The sequence below is a fragment of the Chionomys nivalis genome, chromosome 19, assembly GCF_950005125.1.
Source record: "Chionomys nivalis chromosome 19, mChiNiv1.1, whole genome shotgun sequence".
Taxonomy (NCBI): Eukaryota; Metazoa; Chordata; class Mammalia; order Rodentia; family Cricetidae; genus Chionomys; species Chionomys nivalis.
The window spans coordinates 14,034,249-14,060,871 of NC_080104.1; the positions used below are offsets into that span (position 1 = coordinate 14,034,249).

Consider the following 26,623-nt stretch of genomic DNA (forward strand, 5'->3'; position numbering starts at 1 on the left):
TTCCCCGGGCACAGGATTGCTCGGTGGTATCATGACACAAACCCTTTCCTTGTAGCCTTGTGTACCGAAAGGGAGCATACCTCAGTTCACCAAACGCTGTGACTGCAAGGATCACGAGGTCCTGTGAATCATAGTTCACTGTTTTATTCATTTCACACAAGAGTGAAATAACCTTCATGAAAAAGGATGTGAGGGCCCAATGAGATCATTTCCTTCCCTGAGCTCCACATGACCTAGGATGCTGCTGTTCATCGGCATGACAACTATCACTGCAGTAGAAACAGGTGATGGCCTCAGAGAGCAAGGAAAGGGAACAACGTGGAGTCTCACGGAGCAGTAGGGTGGAACGGCAGACTCGGTGTTATGTGAAGTGGAGGGGGGGTCTTTCACAGGCTGCTGATAATGACCAACATCACAGCTCCAGGTGGGGCCTCCTCTCTGTGAGTTACTTCAGAGGGACCAACCCACATTCCCTGTGAGCTACTTCAGAGGGACCAAACCACCCTCCCCTTCAGAAAGTACCTCTGCTACCCAACACCAGACCTCAGAGACATTCTTTCTGTGGAAATCCAGAAGGGAAACTTCAGATTTGGGAAAGTCTGATTCTGCAAACTGGTCACCTCCTCCCCCAAAATGACACCGCTCAGAGCGGCAGCTCCACTCTAGACTCAACTGGTTATGTTTATCAGAGTTTCTCTGGGTAGCCTGCCTGTCCTGGAACTCGCTCTGTAGACCAGCTTAATTTCGAACTCAGAGATCCTCCTGCCTCTGCCTCCTGCATGCTGGGTGAACCACCACTGATCTGACTGACCCAGCTTTTGTGTATGCTCTGTGACCATAACAGTAATTAGAAACTAAAAAGTGAGGAAAGGGGAAATCAAAACATCTCTGCCATCAATCTGGTCTTAGAGTTACCAAGGCCTGCTTGGCTCCCAGTAATTGCTTCTCTTTAGAGAAAAAGCAGATGACAGCACAGATATTCTAGAATTCTCTGGGGGCGACTTGAGCTGTGGAGTAAGCTTTTTTATATAAATAGACAAAATCTCCGAACGCTGCCAACATGAAATTCCAAAGACACAGGTAGACTTGGTCTCCGCGTCTGGTAGCAGGGCAAAGGGCTCCTTTGGCTTAAAAGAACCAATTTGTGTTTGAAATTTCCCTCAGGGAACCTGACACCTTGAAGTCCCTACTCCCAGGGAAGCTGAGCAAGTGCAAGAATGGCTCTCTTAAGGAACACAGCAAGCTGTGTGAAACCTCTGTCCATTCACCCTCCCAGCTGTAGGCCTGGGCGCCTGAGCTCAGGGCTCCCTGTGTGGATCCCTTGGTCAAATCCTGTTCAGCCTGGGAGGCAACGCGGGTCCTTGTTCATTACCTAGGTCGGCCGCCAGCACAAAAAGAGTTCTAGATCACTTTGTAGACATAAAATAACTTGTAATAGATTATATATATATATTACAAATTCAATATATGTATTGAATAGTGTGTGTGTGTGTGTGTGTTTCAAAGATGTCAAAGAAGAAAAGATTGCTGTTTAGGTTTACACAAACCTAAAACTTTCTACAGAAGTCTGCGCTTGGAAGGGGTGGTTTGAGCAAACTGACATCTTTCGGCTCCCAGGTTATATGCACGCCCTTTAAACGACAAGTGTGTTCTCCGCACTCAGCACTCTATTCTAGGAAACTGTCCTTGATTTTTCTTCCTCTTTGTGAAAAGTTCAGGTAATCAGGCAGCGGAGCTCTCCCCCTTCCCCCTAGTCCTGGCGACTCCGCCTGCCCAGAGCCTGCTTTCCTCCCGCCTCAGGTTTCCAAGTTTCTGCTTCTGCAGTGCCCTGCAAGGAGGGCTGATCAAATGTTTCTGCCCATGCCCGCGAACCTGGCCTCATACTTCTTCAGCAGCTTTCAAAAGAAATACAGCCTCTGTCTCGCTCCTGCTCCTGCTCATGGAGTGCCCAAGAAGCTTAATCTGGTTCTGCTAGACTAGAAGGTGCTGCTTTGCAGCCCTGACTTAGGTTGACTGGCAGGTCCCCTGGTTACAAAGACTGCCCCACAGAATCATAATGACAATGACAATAACAGCGGGGAACGGGTGTTCGCTTTCTACTTTCCAAGCCACAAAACAAGAAAATAGTTTTGTGAGCTTCACTTTTATTTTAGTCTTTCTGAATAAAAACAAAAAGAATGCTGCTAGGAAATGCTATTTTTGCTTTGCCAAAGATCATTTTTATCAACGTTCCTCTCTCTCCTCCTCCTCCTCCTCCTCCTCCTCCTGCTCCTCCTCCTCGTCATCCTCCTTCCTCTACTGTATCAGAAAAGTTTACTGGTCCAGTCAGGTCCTCTAGTCCCTGTATCTGGGGGCATCCTTTAAGATCAGCTTGGTCAGGGCGTCCCTTGGAGTCCAGGATCCGTGGTGGTGACCCGCCCTACAGTGTTTCACAGACTGAGGGTCAGCTCTCCAGGAAGACAGACACCTGCCAGGTTGAAGTTTACTCCATCCTCCCGGGAACCCCTTGCAGAAAGGCTCTCTGCAGAACCAGGAGGGCAGGGCTTGGGCTGTGCTCCCTAGGGAGCGTCCCAAGTCCCAGCGAGATCTGCGCCCTGACACTTGAGATCACGACAGAGCCAGCACTGAGAGAGGCCCGCGGATGCCGACCTACCTTCACGAAGAGCTCGATCTCGGGGTCCCTATCGTCCCCATTAGCAGTCGCTGAGTCCATCATACCGTCGGCGCCCCGGGCCGCGGTCCCGGGTCGGAGAGGCGCCACTTCTGCAGCGCTTCAGGCTCCTGCTCACGGTGGGAGCCTCTCTTCTGAGCGCTGTTTAATTTTTTTTTTTTAAGGCTTCCAGTCTCTCATCAATTTCCTCAAGCAAGGACAGCGATGTCTGAGAGATCAGTGTCTCAGGTGACGCAGGGAAAGAACCGACTTCAAGAGCCAGCAGGGGGCTTAAGGGAAAAGCGAGCTAAGGGATTGACAACAGGTCCCGGGAGCAACAAGTGCCTGACTGCTGGGAGGTGTCACAGGATCCGCGACTGTCAGCGATCCCGCGCCTCCGCGGGCCGGTGCGCCCAAAATAGACCGCGGCCGCGGGGCGGGGCCAATCCGGGCGGGGACTTGACGGTCGGGAGGACGACAGAGTGGGGAGGTCTGCATCAGTTGCGTCCAGTCACCCCCAAAACCTTTCAGTGCTCGAGGCTCATGCAGAGCCTGGGCAGTCCCAAATGACCAAGAGGACATCCTGCAGGGGGTAATGAGACACAGAGAGGGAGCCAGGGACAAGAGGAAGAGATAAAGAGCCCAGGGCTTTCAAGATTTTTAAATGTATACATTTTAATTTTTTTAAACAAAACAATTCAGCTAGAGCAAGTTACTCTAGTACCAAAATTACGCACTTGCAAGGTGGGCAGAGTCCAGGGGAAAAGGAAAGAAGGGACGATTCTGAACTCGCAGCATTTGCGTCTTTGCACTGAGCAAACAGAGAAGGGGTGGGGCAGGAGCCTGTGAGAAGCAAAGGGGTGAGCCAACAGGGTCAGGGGTACTGGAGTCAGGGATCCGTGGCTTTCAACTTTATGGGTCTCCCCTTTCTCCTGGTTTTGTTTTATTTTCCTCTTCTCTCTCTCTCTCTCTCTCTCTCTCTCTCTCTCTCTCTCTCTCTCTCTCTCTCTCTCTTCCTTTTTTCTCCCTACACATGCACACATGCACACACATCTCATGCAGCCCAGACTGGCCTTTGGCCTTGAATGCACTATGTAACTGAAACTGGGCTTGAATTCCTCGTCCTCCTGTCTCTAACCTCCCAATTGCTGGTTATAGGTGCATGGCACCACTCCAAGCTTTCTTTACTGTTTTTTTTTGGGGGGGGGGGTGTTTGTTTGGTTTGTTGTACAGTTTTGTTTTGTTTTGTGTGAACTATGATACAGAGGGGAAAAATACTCCCATCCTGGGTATATAGCTCAATGTATTTTCATCGTCGATTACCAAATGAGGGAATAAAATGTTAGCTACATCACCAGAAGTTCTTGATCCTTTTTATCCCCTGCTCCTCCTCAGCCTGGGTAACCATAACCCAGACTTGAACTAGTCTAAGGTGAGAGTTAGGGTTAGTAAGGTGAGGTTAGTGACCCTGGTTTCTTTCAGCTCTAACTACAATGGACACATTTCCCTTGGATGTATCCTTAGGAGGGAGGTGCTGAACCACAGATTCCAGGTGCTCTTGTTAAACATTGCCTTGTGGTTTCCGAAAGTATCTTTCCTTACCTTTTGTTTCTTTTTAAAAGTAGTTGTCTAGCTCGGGAGAGGCTCAGTATACAAAACTCTTGCCAGACAAGCTTAAGGCCTTGAGTTGGGCTCCATAGCATCTGTGTGACTACTGCTTGGTGGCCTGTCTCTGCTCTCAGGGCTCTGGAGGTGGAGACCAAACAGACTGAATGAGCAGTCTGAACTCAGTCTGAACCCTGGGTTCGGGTGAAAGACCCTTGCCTCAATCTAAGACAGAGAGCAATTCAAGAAAGACATTGGCTGTCTTCATCTTTACAAATGGTGTTATTGGCCTGATTTTATAGTGGGGAAACTGTGGCATAGTAGACTCAAGAAACTTGGCTCTAGTTATCAATCTAGGAAATGGGAAAGTCAGAATTTGAATACAGATAAGCTGGTATTTCCTCCTCAGTTACTCAGCTAACTGTGTCTCTCACACAGTGCACGCTGAACTGAAGGAAATGAAGATCTGGTCCTAATCAATGAAAAGTAAAATCCATTTCAATGAAGTAGTCCTAGAAGGCAACCTCAAGGCTGTCACACGAACTAGGCAGATGGAGAGTTTGTGTCTGAGTTTGGATCTGAACTGTCACCTGACTCCAGCCGTGGCACTGTTGGAACCTCTAAGAGGTGGGGCCTACAAGTAGAAGGCAGTCAGGTCACTGGGGCCATGCCCTAAAAGGCAATTGTTTTAATTACTTTTCTACTGATGTGAGGAGACACCAGGACCAAGGCAAGTTATTTCAAAAAGCACTCAATTAGGAGCTTGCTTACAGTTTTAGAGGATCCATGGCAGGGAGCATGGAGCAGACAGGCAGGCTTGGTAGGCAGCTAGGTGCCCACATCTCATTCCACGAGTAGCAGGCAGAGCAAAATCAAGACTGGGCCTGGCATGGGCTTCAGCAATCTCAAAGCCCATTTCCAAGGACAGGCTGCACTCCCTACAACAAGGCTACACTCCTAATCCTTCCCAAAACAATTCTGTCAATTGGGAGGCAGACATTTAAACATATGAACCTATAGGAGTCATTCTCATTCAAACTATCACAGGAGTTAAGCAACCATACCGGTCCGTCTTTTTGCTATTTAAGAGGCAAATGCCTCCATTCATTCACTTCCATATCATTGTGTACAGTGTTACCACAGGTCCTAAGCAATGAAGCTAATGGATGGTGGACTACAGAACCGCTAAAACTGAACCCAAATAAACCTTTCTTCTTCTTAAGTAGATTATCTCAGGTATTTTGTTATGGCAGAAAAAGTGGACTAGCACAGAGGGGCTCCATGGAACAGCACACAAAGGGCCTTCTTCACACAGTAGGGATGGGAGGAAGGAAAGGCTACACACAGCACAAGCTGATTCGGCTGAAACTCCCTGGTCATGTTTCCGATAGGTAGGTAGAGGAGGACAATGCTGTGGCCACCATTACAGACTCCAAGTTCAGGCATTCCCTTCTCGCTAAAGACAGCACCATCATGGCCGACATGCAGCCCTCTGAGCTCTTAATCAGGATGAGGTTCAATGTCTCGGCTCCTCCTTGCTTTCAGACTTACATCACCTAAGCCTTTACACAAGCAGTCAGCTTCACAGCTGAAACTCTGCACCAGTGATGACAATTCCTAGGGTAGGACCCGGGTTACAGCAGAGTCTGGGACCTTTGCTGTGTCACATCTTCTGTGAACCAAAGTGTGGGAATGTCTTCAGATCACGTCAGCAAGCACAAACAAAATCAGAGACATAAAGCCTTGGGAGATCTTTTAAATGAAGCGTCCTTTATGGGAGCTTTGGATCATGCTCTTGCCCAGGATCCAAGCAATGTGTGGGACGATCTTTCTTTCTGAATCTCAAGACTGGCACAGACATATCGGAAAACAGGAAATTTCTGCTTATTAATATTTCTAGAAATCATCACCCATTTGGGCAGTCCTGCAAATAACTCATAGTTTAAATACAATAAACCTTCATATTTTTCTGGTCTTTATGTATATGTGTGGGTGTATGTCATTTGTAGGTACACACAGAAGTTAGAAAAGAGAGTCAGATCCCCTGGAGCTGGAGTTACATGAGATCATACACCACCTGACATGGGTGCTGGGAACCAAACCCAGGTCCTCCGCAAGAGCAGGAAGTACTCTTAACGGTTAAATGGTCTCCCCAGCCCCCTACACACCTTCTTGCTGTCCCACCTCTTATCAGGCTTGGCCATCAACTAACTATTTTTGTACACAGTTTTAATACTAACTCCACAGTATGGTTGATATAATGGCTTTACTTTTATACCCAAATGTTATGGCACATTACTTTAACTATATAAAGCTGTGTTGCATATGTTTGTGTTGCAGAATATTAGCTATGTAAAAATGTGTTGCTATTTTACCGTGCCTGTTTATGGCACCTGATTAGCCCAATTAAAAGTTGAACAGCCAATAGCTAGGCAATAGAAGGATAGGTGGGGCTGGGGGGGAGAGGGAATAAGTAGGAAAAAGAATCTTAGGAGAGAGAGAGAGAGAGGAGAGAGAGAGAGAGAGAGAGAGAGAGAGAGAGAGAGAGAGAGAGAAGAGCATGAAGGAGGAGAAAGAGAGGCAGATGCCAGGGACAGTCAGGCGGTCCCCAGACAGACAGACACGGAGTAGGACACACAGAATGAAAGAAAGTAAAAAGCCCCAAGGGAAAACACAGATGAAGATAAACAGGTTAAATTAGAATTATAAGAGTTAGTGGGACAAGCATAAGATAAGGTTAAGCATTCATAACTAATGTGAAGTCCCCATGTCATGGTTTGGGAGCTGGTTGGTAGCCCAAAAGAAAGCCTGCTCCACCCAACACTGCCCAGGCATACTTGCTTAGAGCCAAGTGCAGCTTTGACAAGCAGAAAACACTTTACTTCTCATGTTAGCCCACATCATTGTAAACTCAGCACAATTTTTAGATTAGGCTTTATCAGGAAAGAACTGCAAAAAAATGCTTTTAGTGTTCTCTTTGCCAGCACATGGGCTAAAATTGGAATCAGAGAGAGGAGATTACCATTGCCTGGGAAACGCTGATATGTGGGTCTGTATAATACCTGTATTTTTCTACAACTATTGAAGGAAAAATACAACATATCTGATATATTTAAATATATCAGGTTGATTAATTTAAATTCATTAACATGACAAATACAACATAAAGAACAGAAGTTAAAGTGATTTGTGTAATTGTACACTTCATATAATCCAATTGAAATGCTAAATTGTTTGCCATAAATATAAAAAAAAGCTAAGTAGTCCTATTGCAAATCCCAAATAAAGACCTCTATTTTATACAAAGAGATAATAGTAGAAAAACAGATAAGGGCTGGAGAGATAGCTCAGCAGTCAGGACTGTGTACTGTTCCTCCAGAGGACTGGCATTCGGCTCACAAGCTCACTTGTAACTCAAGCTCCAGGGGCTCTGAAGCCTCTAGCCTCTGAAGCACCCACACACATGTGCACAGCATCCACCAAAAAAATACACATAATTTAAAATATACCATTTTCAATTTCAGATAGAGAAGCCAGAGAGCTTGGACATTGCTCTAGCAGGAGTCCTGAGTTTGATTCCCAGCACATACATGGTGACTCACAACTCTCACATAGCTCCCAGGTATATACATGATGCACATTCATACACATAGTGGTACAAGCATGCAATGTAGCATTCGGGAAGCAGAATGGTACATGTGTGCAATGATAGCATTCGGGGAGCATAGAAATACATGTGTGTAATGATAGCATTCGGGGAGCATAGAGGTACATGTGTGCAATGATAGCATTCGGGGAGCATAGAGGTACATGTGTGTAATGATAGCACTTGGGAAGGCTGAGGCAGAAAGATTAGGAATTCAATGCCATCTCTGACTACACAGAAAGTTCAAAGCCAGCCTGGGATGTGTGTGTGTGTGTGTGTGTGTGTGTGTATGTGTGTGTGTGTGTGTAAGAGATACAAAGACAGAGAGAATCTTAAACATGTATATAAGTGATAATAACAGAGGCTCGATTCAGATGAAGGAAAAACTTATTGGTCAGAAAAGAGAAAGAGACAAGAACACACTTGCAATCAGAAATTTCTATTCTCCTTCTTATTAATTGACATCTCAATAAGAAGAACAGCCAACACTTCTGTGAAGTCATAGAGAGACTTGACAACACTGTCTGCCAACTTTACATGGCTAACATTTGTGAACTCTCCTAGGAAATGGTCACCAGGATACACATTATTCTCAAGTGTGCAAGGAAACTCCACCAAAGGACCATTGGTGTGGGAGGTCCTTCTCTCTATGTGTTGCTTTCATTGGTTAATGAATAAAGAAACTGCTTTGAACCTATAGCAGGGCAGAACTTAGCTAGGTGGGGAAAACTAAGCTGAATGCTGGGAGGAAGAAGGGTGGAGTCAGAGAAGATGCCATGGAGCTACTGCCAGAGTCAGACATGCTGAAACTTTGTCAGTAAGCCACTGTCACGTGGCGATACACAGATTAATAGAAATGGGTTAAATTAATATGTAAGAGTTAGCCAGTAAAAAACTAGAGCTAATGGGCCAAGCAGTGATTTAATTAATACAGTTTCTGAGTGATTTTTTCGGGGCTAAGCAGCCCGAACTAACTAGCTGCCTTCATCCAAAAGACCATATTCTAGTCACAGGAAAAATTCTGATTTAAAATGAAAATGTGTCTTAGGACTGTTATAGAGTCAATTAGATTGATGTAGGAAAGGCATGCCCCCCACAAACCAAATGTTTGTAAATTAAGCAATATAAGAAAAGAAAATCGTTGACCAACACAAAAGCCTTAAGGATAATTGGAAATTAACTTGAACTGGGTTAAAATGAACATAGAGAATATAGAAATTTGTAGGGTGCAGCTGTCATGCTCACTGAAGGAGAAGTGATACAGCAGGAAAGAATAAAGGAGTTAAACCAGTAATCTAAGAGTCTACCTCGAAAGCTAGAAAAGGAATAGTTAACTCTACCCAAAGCAACTAGGGGAGCAAAAAAGTAAGTATAAGAGCAGAACTGATTGAAAGACAGAGAAAGAAATAGGACGTGATTTAAAAAAATATATATTTTTAAAAGAAAAAAAGAAAGAAAGAGATTTTAAAAAGCCACAAAGTTGAATATTCACACTCATCTAGATTTTACTGAGAGAGAGAAGGTGTGTTACTAAAGTCAGATATGAAAGATGGGGCCATCAACTACACCTCCACAAGCGAGAGAACACAGAACTGTTGGAAGAGCCTGCTTATGAATTATGTATACCACTTATACCACTTCCGCAAATTGTATGAAATCTTGAAAGACAAAACATAAATTCACCCAAGAAAAGGTGGATCTACTTGACTGGCTCACTCTCTATTAAATATATTTTATTCATACTTGAGAACCCTTCAATAAGCCAACAGCAAAAGACCCAGAAGCCCCAGGCATTTCATTAACAAATTCTACCAAACATTTAAGACAGGGGAACACCAACTCTATAAATCTCATTCAGAAATAGAAGGGGGGGGTTCAAAAGACACTTCAGGATGTGTAAGAAATTTTCACAACTCAAAAACAAGTGAACAATCCTTGTCTAAAAAATAATAACAGAAAAAGAAACAGACACTTTACCAAAGAGCTAAACATGAAAATACTCTTAATGTTATTTCCTGAAGGTACACAGGTAAAAAGAGAGAAGCTACAACGTGTCTGTTAGGAAGGGTGACTTCTGCTCTTCTGAAAACCCTGAGTGCTAGCACGAAAAAAGCTACTAGAAAACTCAACTTCTAGAACATTTCCGCAGAGCAGTTTCGAAACTGTGTATGACATCAAGTCCATGCTCTCCGTGTCTTCCCGTTTCCTGGGCACACTTCAAGAGAAATGAAAAGTCCTGTTGACCGAAAGTGTTGACTGTGAACGTTTACACAGTATTATTTATAATGACCTCACACTAGAAACAATGGCTAAATGAATCAACCAATTGTAATACACACAAACAACGACACACCGTTTAACAGTCAAAAAAAAAAAAGAGCTTCTAAGAGGTGTGTACATGCATAAATCTCAACTGTACAATGCTACCTGAAAGGCTAGTCTCGAAAAGGTACGCATTGTATAGCTTCGCTTGCATGACATTCTAGATTAGTGGCAGGCAGCAGCAGGTTGGGGGAAGTTTGATTGTACAGATGTTAGGAAAGAGTTTTCGCTGGTGCTAAAACCAATATCCTGTCTGTTCTAGTGGTCACAAACATCTCTGTATGTGTTAAAATTTGCAGAACTGCATGCCCCCCAAATGAATGCTCTCTGTGTAAAGTTAAAAAGCATCAAAGTTATTAAATAATTTTGAAAACTGTAAAGTCAGGGCTAGGAAGACAGTTCAGTCAGTAGCATGTCTACCATGCAAGCAGAACTCCCTGAGCTGCATGTCTGTAACACATGGAGCATTTTCAAAGGCCAGGCGTGGTGGCATGTGCTTGGAATGCCTGCACTCAGAAGGTGGAAACAGGGGGATGCCTGGGACTCGCAGGCTGCCCAGCCGTGCCTAACTAGCAATGAGCAAAAATTACCAAAGACGGAAGGTTCCTGAGGAACAGTACCCAAGTTGACCTGTGAGCTACACATATTCACACGGTCTACACACACACACCACAACACAAAATATATATGAATGCACCATTTTGTTTTCATATCCTCCTTTCCATGCACTCTTTCCCCAAATTTCTTAACACCATTAACTTCAGAAATGTAAAACAAACTCCTGAAACAGAAAACGAAACAACACAGACAGGAAGGAAAGTAGCTCTTGGCTGTGAGTTCTTATGAACATAAAAATTTTTTTTTTTAAAAAAAGAGCATACACACGCCCAACATATGTCAGCAGAGTAAACATCCCCCTTCATAAAGGGAAAATGGATGCAGTAAAGAGGAGAGATGGAACCCAGGCAAAACCAAAACAGAAGGAAAATGCTAAATCCAATAGTTCCACTTCTGGGCTCTGGGGCACCTGGTGCCATCGTGTGCTCCTAAGAACTAAACACAGCCAGAAAATCCATACCACAGCCTGAGTGCGGGTCTGCTTCAGGTGTCCTCTATCAGACAATACACACACTTCCCTGAACTCACCTTTCCCCAGAACCTCAGGGAACACAGTGTAGATGAGTTCTTGGCATTAGTGTAACAGGAGCGTCCTCCTGTCTAGCCTTCCAGCACTCCCCCTGCCCCCGCAAATCCTCCTAGCAGTTCAGCCTTCCAGTCAAGTGCCTGCGTGAATCACGCACTAAGCTTCGCTTACAGCATCCTCAACTTTTCCAAGCCTGTATCCCCATGCTTTTCCACATCCCTTCTACAGATCAGTTCCAAAGGCTTCTGAACCAATGATCAGGTGTCAATAACAGCAGGACCCCACAGACATTATCAACAGCAGGACCCCACAGGGATCATCTACAGCAGGACCCCACAGGGATCATCTACAGCAGGACCCCACGACATCATCTACAGCAGGACCACACAGGCCTCATCTACAACAGGACTACACAGGCCTCATCTACAGCAGGACCCCACAGGGATCATCTACAGCAGGACCGCACAGACATTATCAACAGCAGGACCCCACAGGGATCATCTACAGCAGGACCACACAGGGATCATCTACAGCAGGACCCCACGACATCATCTACAGCAGGACCCCACAGGGATCATCTACAGAAGGACCCCACAGGGATCATCTACAGCAGGACCCCACAGGGATCATCTACAGCAGGACCCCACAGGGATCATCTACAGCAGGACCCCACAGACATTATCAACAGCAGGACCGCACAGGGATCATCTACAGCAGGACCCCACAGACATCATCTACAGCAGGACTGCACAGGGATTATCTACAGCAGGACCCCACAGGTCTCATCTACAGCAGGACCCCACAGGGATCATCTACAGCAGGACTACACAGGCCTCATCTACAGCAGGACCGCACAGACATCATCTACAGCAGGACCGCACAGACATCATCTACAGCAGGACCCCACAGGCCTCATCTACAGCAGGACCCCACAGGTCTCATCTACAGCAGGACTGCACAGGGATCATCTACAGCAGGACCACACAGGGATCATCTACAGCAGGACCACACAGGGATCATCTACAGCAGGACTGCACAGGGATTATCTACAGCAGGACCCCATAGGGATCATCTACAGCAGGACCCCACAGGTCTCATCTACAGCAGGACCCCACAGACATCTACAGCAGGACCCCACAGGGATCATCTACAGCAGGACCCCACAGGTCTCATCTACAGCAGGACCCCACAGACATCTACAGCAGGACCGCACAGACATCATCTACAGCAGGACCCCACAGGTCTCATCTACAGCAGGACCCCACAGACATCTACAGCAGGACCGCACAGACATCATCTACAGCAGGACCCCACAGGGATCATCTACAGCAGGACCCCACAGGGATCATCTACAGCAGGACCCCACAGGTCTCATCTACAGCAGGACTCGTCTTTCTATTGCTCTTCCTTATCACTCTGACAAGGCACCCAAGAAGACCAACTCAAGGCAGGAACAATTTATTGATTAATTTGTTATTTATTTTGGTTTTGGCAGGTAGAGTCTCAGGTACCCCAGCTGACCTCAAACTTAGTGTTCAGCTAAGACTGGATTTGAACTCCTGGCCCTCCTGATTTGGTCCTCCGGATGCTGAGATCACAAGCATGTATTTGGGATTACAGATTTTATTTGGGATTGTCGTGAGATTTCACTCAGTCCCATGGTGTGTTTATGATCAATATGTCAACATTAAAGGAATCAACCAATCAATGAGTAACTAAAACCTCCTTTGTCCACAGTTTCTGCCTCTATTTGGGTCCTGCCTTTCCATGGGCAAAATGAGCATTCCAGTACAGCATTTTCATAACTTCTAATTTGAACTAAAACATGAGCTGGGCAGTGGTGGCGAATGCATTTAATCCCAGCACTTGGGAGGCAGAGGCAGGGGATCTCTGTGAGTTCGAGACCAGCCTGGTCTACAAGAGCTAGTTCCAGGACAGGCTCGAAAACCACAAAGAAACCCTGTCTTGAAAAAAACAAAAAAAAAAAAAAAAAAAAAAAAACATGAAAAAGTTTGCATAACATAAATGGTAGCTAACATTGGCTAAGATTCTGCCATGCACTGGGAGTTCTGAATCCCTTATTAGCTTGTGTCATCCCTGTAATAGGCCGGTGACTGGGCATTATTAGTCACATTTCACAAACAAGGAAGCCAAGTCACAGAGCCGCTGGGTGACATGTTTGGAAATAGCTATACCCAGCAGAGCTGATCCTCCTTCCAGCTCTCTCTCCATCAGTAAAACCCAGAACATCAGCAATGCTTCCCTGGGCGCACAGAGGAGAAAACATTCTGAGTGGGATGAGCTGAAAAGTCTTTGTGGCTTATAGGCGTGACAGGGTCAGTGCAGGCTGACCTTGTTTAAGGAATCAGTAGGCTCAAGGAGTCTGGAATGCTGCCTAGGAGATACCCAGAGAAGAACCAGAAAATAAACAAGCCCACATACAAATGAAGAACATAGGGATGGCATACACAGCTTTAAAAACACCCAACCTCAGGAAAGGAAGCCATAGAAGTCAAAGGCAAGCCAAATGCAAACCGAGGTCAGCTCTGTGGTATCATGTAGCGCGCCAAGGCGCTCTGCGCACCATGGCGCTGTCAGCTGTCATGTTCCGATGTAGCGCGCCATGGCGCTCTGCGCGCCAGGCGCTTTGCGCACCTCGGCGCTGTCAGCTGTCATGTTCACAGGGTCTGGCACTAAGCCCGTTGCCGCCATTTGCTAGTGTCCCTAGTAGTAAACAACTTCTGCGCACGCTCGCTACCGGACCAAGAGTGGTTTGAATCCACCTATCAATTGCTCACACGTCTTGCTCACGCAATTGCATCAGTGTGGGCCGAGCCAATCAAGCAATGACACATCATAGGCGGACCAGGCACTGTATATATTCCCCGCGCGGTCGGGCTCGGGGTCTTTTCGCCTCCATCTTATCTTCAGTCTTCTGCGCTCCAATAAAGTATGTTCCAAGAAGAATCCTGTTGTGGTCGTCTTCTCTGCTGGCAGAGTTGTGCGCCGCAGTATCAACCTTTGGGGCAGAATTTACTGAGTAGCTGACCATCTCCACTGAGTGGTCAAGCACTTCCTTGAGCTCAGGGCAAAACTTAATGCGGCTATTTAATAGGTGTATCAGGGAAGGGATCCAAGAAAAATGTAACATTAAAAACAAAAACCCAGCAACGCAACTGTCAGCTCCTGGTCTTCTGACCTGCACATCAGAGCTTCTTTTGGTCACAGGCCCAGCATGTGAACAAACCCTCTTTAATGACTCAGAGACTCTCAGTTTGATCCCAACATCTCAACCACAAAAAAAGTTGACAAGCAAAAGAAAGAGTATCTCAAAAGGGGTGTGGCCCAAAAGAGTGGGCAACGGGGGTGGGGGAATAAGACAGAGGACCACGGAATTGAAACCAGTACCCATGCATTATGGTAGCAGAATGCTTCATAGGAAGGAAGAAAATGCCCGTGGATGTACAGTTAAGTTTCAGAGGAACAGAAACGGACAGGGTCTCCAGTTTCTTTGGTTTTTCACACCGTCTCCATTCACTGCCCGTTAGGTTTCAGAGGAGCTTCAAAGGTGAGCAGGTGGCTCATATGGCAGGACTTATATCAGGAGTATGTTTGAGATCATTGTTCCTTCTTCTCGCCTAGTAGAGAGAGCAGAACAGACTAGAAAGCTGTGGCTCCATCTTGTCCCAATGGAGCCAGAATGACTCCGAGCAGCACTGACAGAAAAGAAAGGCTGAGATGTGGGGACACCAGAGATGTGGGAAGCCCCAGTACTTCTGTGCCCTTTGAGCAGCTGGAGCTTGCAGTGCTGAAGTGAGAAACCCCTAGCGTTTCCTTTCCTATCCATCACCAATCTTCTTTTTTGACTGAGACCACCTCACACCACACATCATGCTCATAGCCAGAGACTTAGAGCAGAGTCAGAATCTACACAGAACAGAGAGAACTTTGGTGGGTGACCATCTTCTACGATAAAAGAAACCCCCTGGGGGGCTATGGCCGGGTGGGCATGAGTCAACAGCACAATGATACACTTAAAAAATGGGCCACATCTTGGTGATTGAAAGTAATAGTCTTAAAGTTCCAGATTTTCATAACAATGCCACTCTGTCTTTGGAGGTTCTTAAAATACAAATGAAGGTGAAAATGTGTTCCGAAATTCCCAGAATTCCAGAGAGAGAGGATGTGTACAGAGCTGTAGCAATCACAGGTAGTTGAAAAATAGAAGAATAAAACTGTAAAATAATATTTTATGACTTGATTTTTTTCAGCAGACAGAACACCTATAATGAAAAGGACAGTGAACTGGGATCCAGGGACACCACAGACTTTTGAGAGCTGGAATGTGGCAATCCAGCCTCTCTGAACTTCCATTTCCTTATCTACAAAATGGGAATAGGAGACCAAAGTTAGTCACTTCCCAACTGAAGTCATCCTAGAGATGTGAGCAGCAGTGCCAGAGTCCTCCGGGTTCTGGGAATACCTTTATGTTTATGGCTATTTCCTTTCCTCTTCACTAGCCATTTCTTTCCAGCTAGGAGTCCTTAGAAAGACAAGGAACCTCTGCGTGTGCTTTTCCCTAGCGGTGAGGCAGAGAGGGAAAACTGCGGTAGAACATGGAGGTGGGTGGAGAAAGGCTCTGGCCAATCTCTCACTGGGGACGAGGCTCGATTTTGTCACAAGCTTTACCCACCTGTGCAATTTAAAAATGAATCGCCAGGAAGCTTTCTCATGCCTCCAGGAGAACGAAGCATATTACTTTGAATTAGTTCCATTTCCGTTTTCTGGGGAGAAGGCAGAAAATGTCTCAACTATATCAGTAGGGTCTGAAATTCCGTTTCCTGGATGGGTGCTCTATGTGGGGACCAGAGCTCAATGCTGGGAGTCAATGTGTGTAGAATATTGAAGCGCTGCCAGCACGGCGCTCACAGGACCCCAAACACATACGGCCTGCTCCCAGCCTGCACTACGCACTAGCCACGTAGATGTGATGTGTTTTCGGGAGAATACAGAAACGGAGGCAGTGGTCCTGAGAAAGGAGGCTCCTTCGTTTCCTGTTTCCCTTCCGGGAAGATGACGCAGTCAGCGGCAGTAGAGCGGCGTCTCACAATCAGCTGCCCTTGCATTGAGATGTGATTGTTAAGTTATCTTATTCACATTCACGCACTGTTGACCTATTAACCACCACATACAATCGACGACCTGGGGACACATTGAGAAACGAAGCGGTTGTGGCGAGCAAGTGCACAGTGAGTCTTGACAGTCTCCATTGTGGGAGGCAGGGCAACCACAGGAACCTAAGAACAAAGTGTGCTAACATCTAGCGAGGGAACCGGGGGCAGATCACTTAGAGGACAGGGTCTCTGTACTGCCTTGTGACTATTTCTAGTGTGTTTGTTTTCAGTCAAATCCACCTTGCAAACAACTGCCTTGCAGTAGTTAGGGAGACGGCCCAATGCATAGAAGCACTTGGTGTGCCATCCCCATGGCCCGAGTTTGGATTCCTCATTGTAAGGAACTGGATGTGGATGTGGTGGCTTGTATCTGTATTCCAGGACTCCTGCCGTGAGATGGGAGGCAGGGGAATCACCCAGAAGCTTACTGGCCAGCCACCTGGATGGAGTATGTGACAAGGGAGCAGACAGAAGAGAGATTTCCTCAAAGGAAGATAGAAAGCAAAGATGGACTCCCGAAAGTCCTGTAAACAACACATGTGTGTCCTGTGGCATGTGGGTACCTGCCCTCACCCAACCCTAACTCAGCAGGGAGGAGAGAGACAGAGAGAGAGAGACAGGGAGAGAGACAAAGACAGAGAGGGATTGTTTTAAAATATTAAGCTTGCAATTCAACCCTGGTTACACAATTCTCCTGTGATACCTTTACAGGGTTTTTTTTTATTTAAAGCTACAGATCCCTCACACTGGGTTCTGCTGTGTGGACACCATTGGCTCAGCCTCATGGACAGAGAAGCCCCTGTCAAAGGCTGACATTGAACCTAAGTGATTCTATGCTATTTTAAAGTTGCATTGAAGTCGGTTTGAGCTTAACTCCTGTCCTCCACCCATCCTCGCTTACTGCCTCATTATCCAAACACTGTGACTCCTCTCCTTTCCCAGAAACATGGAATTGGGCAATTAGAGCAGCGGACACAAGACTTGATGCTCTCGGTAAAAAGTTCTCGGCAGCAAGGATCACAGGGTCAAACGATGACTTTAGGTTCCGCCTCACACCCAGGCATCTGCTCCGTGGGAGGAGACATGAAATTGAAGGTTAAGAGGGTCAGAGAAGGGCCACACCAAAGTGGTCTGGTTGAGGTCACCCATCAACACCAGCTCCTCCCTTGCTCCTTGCTAGCTAATCATGGAAGCACTGTGTGTTTGGCCATGTGAATTCCAGCCTGCGTGCCCCTCACTTCGGAATCCTGGGATGCTGAAGGTGACCTGAGCCGCTCCCCATATGATGACCTTTTACACTGGGGTGAATAAAAACTAAGATGGTTTTATCAATCAACAACCATAACTGGGACTGGAGAGATGGCTGGGTGGTGAAGAGCACTCGCTGCTCTTGCGAAGGACCTGAGTTAGGTTCTCACACTCACATGGTAGCTCACCTGTAACTCCACATTCAATGGATCTAATGCCCTCCTTGGTTGTTCTTCGTTGGCACCCGTACTCACACAAGTTACAGACACATAACTAAAGATCAAATCAATTGCAAGCAGGCAAGCAAGCAAACAAGAGCTGTACTGACCCACTGCTTGAAGATAGAATAGGGGCATGCTGGAGAGGGAATCTGCTTGCTCCTCACATGTGAGTGCATGGCTCCTCCTCCTCATTTATCTCTACCTAAAGCTCTTTCCAATTTCCCCCTAGTCTGGTTCGGAATAGGTGCCTCTACTACATGTATGTCTCTGCTTCTTGAGGAGATCACTTTTATAGTAGTTTTAGGTTGACAGAAAACTTGAGCAGAAAGTGACGAGTTTCCATGGACCCTCTGCACACAGCCCAGATACCTAGCCTCTGCAAGAACGGTGCATTATATCTGCAATGATGTGGAACAGTCACTGAAAGTCCCCCATTCACATCACAGCCCACTCTTGGCACTGTAGATCTGAATATTTATTGTTTTATTTTTATTCGTATGCATATGTGATTATTTGGAAGAAAAGTGTCCACCATCGCCTCAGGCATTAGAGCACCTGGTTCCCAGTTGGTGGCACTGTTGGGGAAGCCAAGGGAAGGTGCAACCTTCCTGAGGAGACACATCACTGGAGGTGGGCTCTGAGAATTCATAGCCGGGCCCCACTTCCTGTCCACTCTCTCTACTTCATGCGTGCTGCTGAAGATGTGATCTCTGTTCCTGCTACTATGCCTGCCATCTGCTCTCCTGCCTCCCTCATGATTAGACTCAGCCATCTGGAACCAGGGCCAAAATAAACTCTTCGGTGAGTTGTTTTTGGTCATAGAATTTTATCACAACAATAGAAAAGTAATGAAAACATCAGTGTGTGTATCTTCACAAGTGTGCCGGTAGCCATGGAGACCAGAAGAGGGCATTTGATTCCCTGGAGCTGGAGTGACAGGTGACTCAATGTGGGTCCTGGAAACCAGACTTGGGTCCTCTGCAAGAGCACTGTGCAAACTTAACAGCCAAGCTCTCTCTCCAGCCCCTCGGTCCTGTACATTCTAATTGGGGCAAACTTACAGCGGTGTGTACCTCCCATGAGAACATCTCATAGAGCATTTCTGATGCCATTAATATCCTCGTCTTTCTCTCCCCTAGCCCCAGGCAACCGCTGATCCCTTCCTGTCTCCCTCCAGATGGTCTTGCCTCTTCCAAAATGCCACAAGCTAGAACCTACTGCATGCGGCCTTTTCCGACTCGTGCCTTCCGCTGACTGATAAGCATTTAAGGTTCTTGGAATCTCGTCGTGGCACCCATGCTTCTTCTGTATCCTCTAGCAGTGAGCACAGCGACCCCCCCCCCCACTCCGACGGCAAGCACTCAGTAGACAGCTGTGGAACGCAAGATCAGAGCCGTGGATAAAAGGTGCTCACAGCACAGTTCCGTCGTCAGCTGTTTATTGAGGCTTTCGAGATGTGGCCCACTACCAAGCACCTTTAAACAATGATACTGTTTGCATAGGCCTTCCTCCACTGTCATCATGACAGATGTCTGACAGGTGGGCGGGCTGGGACTGTTTTCATTATACCCCTTTTAACAAGTTCAGGAGACTCATATTCACAGATACAAACTCATCTATCCTAGTTCCCCTCACTAGAGAGATGCAGAGACAGGTCCTCCCTGTGAATCCCTGATGTGTGTTACGCCTTGTCATTTGCATCGCCACGCCCCCCAAAACCCAACCCTGACTCACTCGATTTGTTAAATATTTAACAAAACATGAATTCATGCTCACACAGCACAGGTGAGGGCTGACAGAGGCCCTCTCAGATCTTATGTGATACAAGAGACCACCCACGTACTCTTGACCTTGGCTGTGCAGCCTGTACCAATGTGTCCCTCTGCTAGGTGGGGGAACTGAGCTGAATCCAAGGAAGGAAACACAAACACCTGACCACCATGTGGCTCACTGTCATTCAACAGTAAACACAGGGTCCTTCTGGGCTCCCCAGCTCCTGGGGGTATTTCTGGGGGTCCGGGCTGAACTTCATTTCAGATCTGCAGTTGTGATGGGGTCTCTAGTAGACAAGGACTTACCCTGGAGTTATAGCTGCTTGCAGGTGAGTTACGAAGGGAGCTAATGTAATTTCCGCTTGAAACCCAACGCCTCCTGGATCCACCCATCTGTCTCAGATTTTTAATTCTCAGTCTTAGTCACTCTACTGAGGGCCTGATATTAATAATCATGCTGTCTGGTGAGTTGTTTCTTTGATGTTCTAGGTGCCCCAAGGTCAATAATGTCCACAGTCTGACACTCTCGGCCTCCCTGCTCAAATCTTCTCCATTGTATATTTCTACCAAGTTGGTGACATCACCACCTAGTCAGTCATTCAAACAAGGAGCAGAGCTTATGATTTATGGAATCCATCTTCCCACCCTCCAAGTTCCTGTCTGCGATCTGTCCATTCTTCCTGTCTCCAAGTCTCTGCAACAGTGTCCCCTGCCCAGTGGGTCCTCACGCTCCAGCGTCCCCTTGCAGCTGGATCAACGCTCTGTCCTCCTGCCTGTACTGGACTCTCAGAGGCCCTTCCCTGGGTTGTTCTCCAGTGCACAGTTTCTTCCCTGTCACCCTTGCCCCAGTCAAAGCATCTCAGACGATGGCAAAGGGGAGAGAAACAGCAGAGAGGTGGAAACAGTGACATTCAGGGACAGCTGTCTCCTACTTCACATTGGGTTTGTAAAAATTCAGTATCGGCCCCAGGCAACACTAGCTCTCAGTACTGAAGAAGCCTGCTTCAGTGCCGCTCTCCTTCCTGATCTGGTCATCCTGGGCTTTGCTTCTCTGAAACACTGACCTTAAAGCAGAGGTCATTGATGTTATGCATCTGGATAACAGCAGCTAAATTTGCTATATCCAAAATGTTCATTTTCTAGGCTTCACAGTTAGAGGGCAAACTGGTGAGAAAGTTCACTAAAATCACATTCATATTCTTTTCCTTCATCTTTCTTTCTTTCTTTCTTTTTTTTTTTTTTTTTTTTTTTTTTGAGGCAGGGTTTCTCTGTGCAACAGCGTTGGCTGTCCTGGAACTCATTCTGTAAACTAGGCTGGCCTCAGACTTACAGAGATCCACCTGCCTCTGCCGAGTGCTGGGATTAAAAGTGTGCGCCACCACCACATGACCACATTCATCTTCTAAGGTAAATTTACAGCTCTGTACATTCCGTGCACTGAGCAATGAAATGTCACAGCCTAACCTAGTCTGCAAGCTCCAGAACAATGAGAGATCCTGTCTCCAAAATCAGATGGAAGGGCTGGAGAGGTGGTTCAGTGGTTAGGAATCACTGCTTTTGTAGACTCAAGCTCAGTTCCCAGCTCCCAAGTCAGGTTGTTCATAATCACCTGTAACTCCAGCTCCAGGGAACCCAGTGCCTCTTCTGGACTCTGTATCTGTGCTCAGGTGTGCATGTACCATAACCAGAATCACATAATTAAAAAGACAACAAATATTTAAAAAAATAAAATAAGAATAAGCTGATGGCATCTGAGGAAAAATACTTAGGATTATCCTTCAGTTTATACACACATTTACCTACCAAAAGTTCACATGGGCACACATACACACAAACACACACGCACATGCACACACCTATGCACCGTGTGGATATGCACCCACACACAAAAATAATTACTGTGGGGCCCATGAAGACATCAGTTCATATTACAGAGAGTGCTCTGAATCCACACTGCAATAAATGTTGGTCAAAGCAGGAATGATGATCATAAAAGGAAAACCATAGTAGCATCAACAGATCATTTCCATGAAGAAAGGAAACAAATGGTTCTGATTCCCTAGTCAATAATTAGACATAAAATACATATGTTAGCAGGCCAGTGAGATGGCTCAATGGTAAAGGTGATTGCTGCCAAGCCCTGTGCTCTGAGTTAGATTCTTGGGCTCCAGTGGTAGAAAGAGAGAACTGACTCCCACCAAGTTTTCCTCTGACCACCACACACACGCCATGGCACATATGCACACATGCATGCACATGCATGCACACACACAAATAATTAATAAATAAAACTATTTTGAATACATGTTAGAATATAAACAATTAAAGTAATAAAACAATATAAAGACAATTACAAGGCAGTTGGAGACCATGTGCTGGAAAAATTTCAAAGACAGCCTTAGTTTTAACAAACGGAGCATTGGCCCAGTTATCTAAGGTTAAGAGTCAACTCATTCAAAATGAGGTCATAGGAAATCAATGGCAAGTGTGCGCACGAGGAAATGTGGACAATAAATCTCCACATGGAAAAGCACTCGGTCCTGTTAACTAGCACAATAAAAGCAAGGGAACTTTTAACGCTACCGCAAACCAGTTGAACAAGTCAAGGCTTAAAACTCTGCACTGCTCTTCCAGAAGACTCAAGTTTGATCCTCAGCTGCCACAGCAGGCAGCTCACAATTGCCTCTCAGTCTATCTCCAGGGAGAGCTGATGCTTCACGTACACAGGGAGAGCATATGCCTTCACGTACACAGACCCACACGCGCACAGAAGTAAGCATGAAAATAAATCGAATAAAATAACACAGTGTGGGTGGGTGAGGGTGGAGCAAAGCCGACTTGGTAGAGCTCTTGCTAGCATGCAGGAAGCCCTGAGTCTGATTCTAGTTTCCTGTAAACTGAGTGGCGATTCAGCCTATAGTCTTAGCAACAGGGCAGGTGAAGGTAGGAGGACCGGATGTTTAAGGTTGGACTGGAGAGAGAAGAACTCGGTGCTCTGCAAATATGAAATCCTGAGTCTAGAACCCCAGGACTCGTGTTAAGAAGTAGGGTGCTAGGTCCAGGAAGGTGATGGTCCAAACAGGCTAAGCTCCCACAAAGCCAGTTCATGTATTAGGATTGAAACCTAGTGCCATTGTCCTTGGCTTCTCATCAGCCTTCATTGTCCGCCTTGTTCAGAGAGTCCAGTTTCAACCCATGCTTATTCAGTCCCAGTCCAGCTGGCCTTGGTGGGCTCCCAATAAATCAGTTCCAATGTCACAGTGGGTGGGTGCACCCCTCGTTGTCCTGACTTCCTTGCTCATGTTCTCCCTTCTTCTGCTCCTCATTTGGACCTTAAGAGCTCAGACCGTTGCTCCAAATTGAGTCTCTGTCTCTATCTCGATCCATCGCCAGATGCAGGTTCTAAGGTGATATGTAAGATATTCATCAGTATAGGATAGAAGTGGGAGGACCTTGGTCTTCCCGCAGGGCAGGGAATTTGTACTGCTCTTCAGTATCAAGAGAGAGGGGGAATGGAGTGGGGAGAGGAGAAGAGGAGTAGGGATAGGGAAAGGGGAGTGGGGGGAGGGGCAATATTTGGGAGGAGGGGGAGGGAAATGGGGAACGGGAACAGGTGGAAATTTTAATTAAAAAAGAATAAAAATAATTTAAAAAAAAAAGAAGAAGTAGGGTGCTTCAGAAAGCACCTGAGGCCCTACAAATTGGAGACACAGAGACAGTCTCGCCACATCAACAAGTTCTTGGTTCTATAAGAGACCCTGTCTTGCCAGGCAGTAGTGGCGCACGCCTTTAATCCCAGAATTTGGGAGGCAGAGGCAGGTGGATCTCTGTGAGTTCAAAGCCAGACTGGTCTACAGAGCTAGTTCCAGGACAGGCTCCAATGCTACAGAGAAACCCTGTCTCAAAAAACCGAGAGAGAGAGAGAGAGAGAGAGAGAGAGAGAGAGAGAGAGAGAGAGAGAGAGAGAGAGAGAGAGAGAAGAGCGAGCCTGTCTCAAAAAACCAAGGTGGACAAAGCAGGAGCTCCCAGTCCCATAACCCTACCTCAGGAGCTATTGCCAGTCGATGGCTACAGGGGGAAGGAAAGTCCCTTTCCTTTGGGTGGCAGTGTTGCCCGTGCCTACTGGACGACCTTATAGTAATGTACACATGGCAGCATTAGACTCAGTGGATTTAAAAAGAAAAAGGATTTGAAGCTGGAAGGAAAATACACTGGTGGAGGGGGCCAAGGAAGTTAGAGAGACGGAGTAAGGGGGCAGATATGATTAAAATACATGGTATATGTATATGAAATTTTAAAAATACATTTTAGTTATCACAAAAATCATAGTGGAGATGAAATTGAGGGTGACAGTTGATATTAACTACTAAGCTCTGCATGCATTTATACAACCATGCACATATGTATATACAATAACAATTATTATTATTATAGCAAAAATAAAAACAATGGAGTCATGGGAAGAACAAAATGCTAAAATCTCAATGCTAATGATTACACGATTTGCTGTCATTCTTTCTAGAAAGCCACCCTAGCAGAGCATGGCAGCAGATGCTGCTGCAGACATTTGACCCAGAAATTAAGCCCTGGTGATATGCATTGGAAAAACTGCCTCTGAATTAAGAATGGTCTGGAAATAATATAGGAGTTTTATTTTTAGCAGGAAACAATCCAAAGCCCCAACAATAGGGAAGTGACTAAGCAAATTACAATTGGCTAAGATGATGGTCTCATGTCAAGCCACTATTCAAAGTAAAACACGAGGAACTGTGCGTATGAAAAGTCCATGCTTGAACAACATCACAAAACCAGATGTTCTTGTGGTGCGTGTTGTCGTCCTTTGGCTGGAGAGCAGAAGTGACTACAAATGAACAGTTCCTAAGAGTTGGGGTCCTCTTTGGCTCATACTTGCACCATGGACCTCTTGACTCAGGAAGTATCACGACTGAACTTCAAGCTGTAACTCATTCAGATGCCTAGTGCCCACCTGACCAGCGCTGAAAGGGGCCAGCCTCCACTTTCCCTGGACTCCATTCCAACCCAACCTTTCTGTCCCACCCTAGATGTGTGATTCTCATTTTACCACACAGGGGCTAGAAAATATTTCAAAACCGAAACTGCTTATCAGCTGCTGCTGCTGCTAACCAAACAAAAATAGTAAACACCGCCTGGTCTCGGTTTCAGTACAGAACGGCTCAAATGAGTGAGACCGTGGTGTCTAACGAGACAGTCACTGGCTTTACGATGTCTTGAATTCGGTACGGCTGCTCGATTTTCTAGTCCTCTAACCTCTAGTCAGCTTTCTGCTGCTGTGATAAGCGCTGCAACTGAAAGAGCAGTGGGAAGGAAGGGATTTATTGGTTTACACTTCTATGTTATAGTCTGTCAACAAGGGGAGCCAAGGCAGGAACCTGGAGGCAAGCACAGAAGCAGAGACCGTGGAGGAAGGCTGCTTCCTCACTTGCTCCCCATGGCTTGCCCTGCCTGCTTTTTTCTACCGACCAGTATATCAGCAAATACAGTGGTCTAATTTGAGCTTTATAACAGACACAAATAAATCTTCCCAGACGAACGGGAATTATTGGAAAGTTTCCCCACTCTGCTGGGACCTCCCCTGTCAATCATTAATCAAGAAAGTGCATAAAAGACATGGCCACATGGCAATCTGATGGAGCCAATTCCTCCACTCAGGCTTCCTCTTCCCAGAGGACTCTAGTTTGCCTCAGTTTGACAAAAACTAAGCATTACAACCTCCATTTGTTTTTAATTACTAAGTGGGGCTAACAATAGTAGTGCCCTATTTGGTTGTTACAAGAGTCAAATGAGGTGACTGGGTGGGTCATATCAGCGCCTGCCTGATAGGCAGTAAGTTAGTATTTATAATATTTTATTGAATAACCTTTTCTCTCAGAAAGTACCTATCATTCTCAATTTGAAACAAAAGTACCAGGTTTTGGATATTATTATCTATATGACAAAAGGCACAGATTACATGAGCTGCCACTTTCTGTGATGCTACATAGGAGACAATGAAACGGTTTTATTGATATTTTTGTCTCATAGCAAGAAAAATAAGAAGCTAAAAGCAAGTAAAACGGATTTTTGAGAAAGACTATTAGTACTAAAAGATTGAGTAGATAAATACTGAAGTTTATCTTCTTTAAATATTCTGAATATTTTTCTAAATAGCCCAGTGAAGCATTAAAAGCTGTGTTTCTTGCAGCTATACAGATTGCTCAGTGGTTAAAGGAACTTGGTTTGTGTGCAGAGGACCTGTGTTCAGTTTCCAGAACCCACCAGCTCCAGGGAGTCTGACATCCCCTTCTGGCTCTATGGACACCAGGCATCTATGTGTACTACACACATATACATGTTAATATCCACATATTCATAACATTTTTCTAAAGACTGTTTTTCAACAAAAGTGGTACCACCTTTGGAATAAATCATGATGTTCTATCAAGTAGGATTTAGTATTTCCCCAGTAATTTTCCACATGACTTGGATTCCTATACTTCTATAATTTTATAGGGCTTTTTAGGGGGTTGCTTTCTCATAGTATTTTAATTTTCCAAGATAAACTCATTTAAATTCCCATCAAGTTAGGGCAAATCTATATCTCTTATCTTAGGACCTCCCAGGAAGCTCAGGGGTGTTTCTTTCTCATCCCCAGGACAGTAATCCCTCCACAAAACACCAGAGGGCATGGTTTTCTTGATATGGCTTCTGCTCTGCCCTCTCAATGGAAAAATAGACAGGAACACTAAAAGAGAAGTAGCCACACCATAAACAAAACAGACCATGTGTTTTAGCAAAATATACCGTGCTCCTGAGCCCGAGG

At 45.8% G+C, this 26,623-nt stretch overlaps 1 protein-coding gene across 2 annotated transcripts in view; it reads right to left on the reverse strand.

The window, feature by feature from the left end:
* Positions 1–26,623, reverse strand: part of Clic5 (chloride intracellular channel 5) — a 153,061-nt gene that overhangs the window by 96,389 nt on the left and 30,049 nt on the right. The window contains exon 1 of one of the 2 annotated variants that reach the window (XM_057751473.1): positions 2,654–3,052. The exons of the other annotated variant lie outside the window; for it this stretch is intronic. Within the exon in view, the coding sequence (XP_057607456.1) occupies positions 2,654–2,716 (63 nt within the window). The 5' untranslated portion in view covers positions 2,717–3,052. Of the gene's footprint in view, positions 1–2,653; positions 3,053–26,623 lie in introns of those variants that run through there. 2 annotated transcript variants of the gene reach the window in all.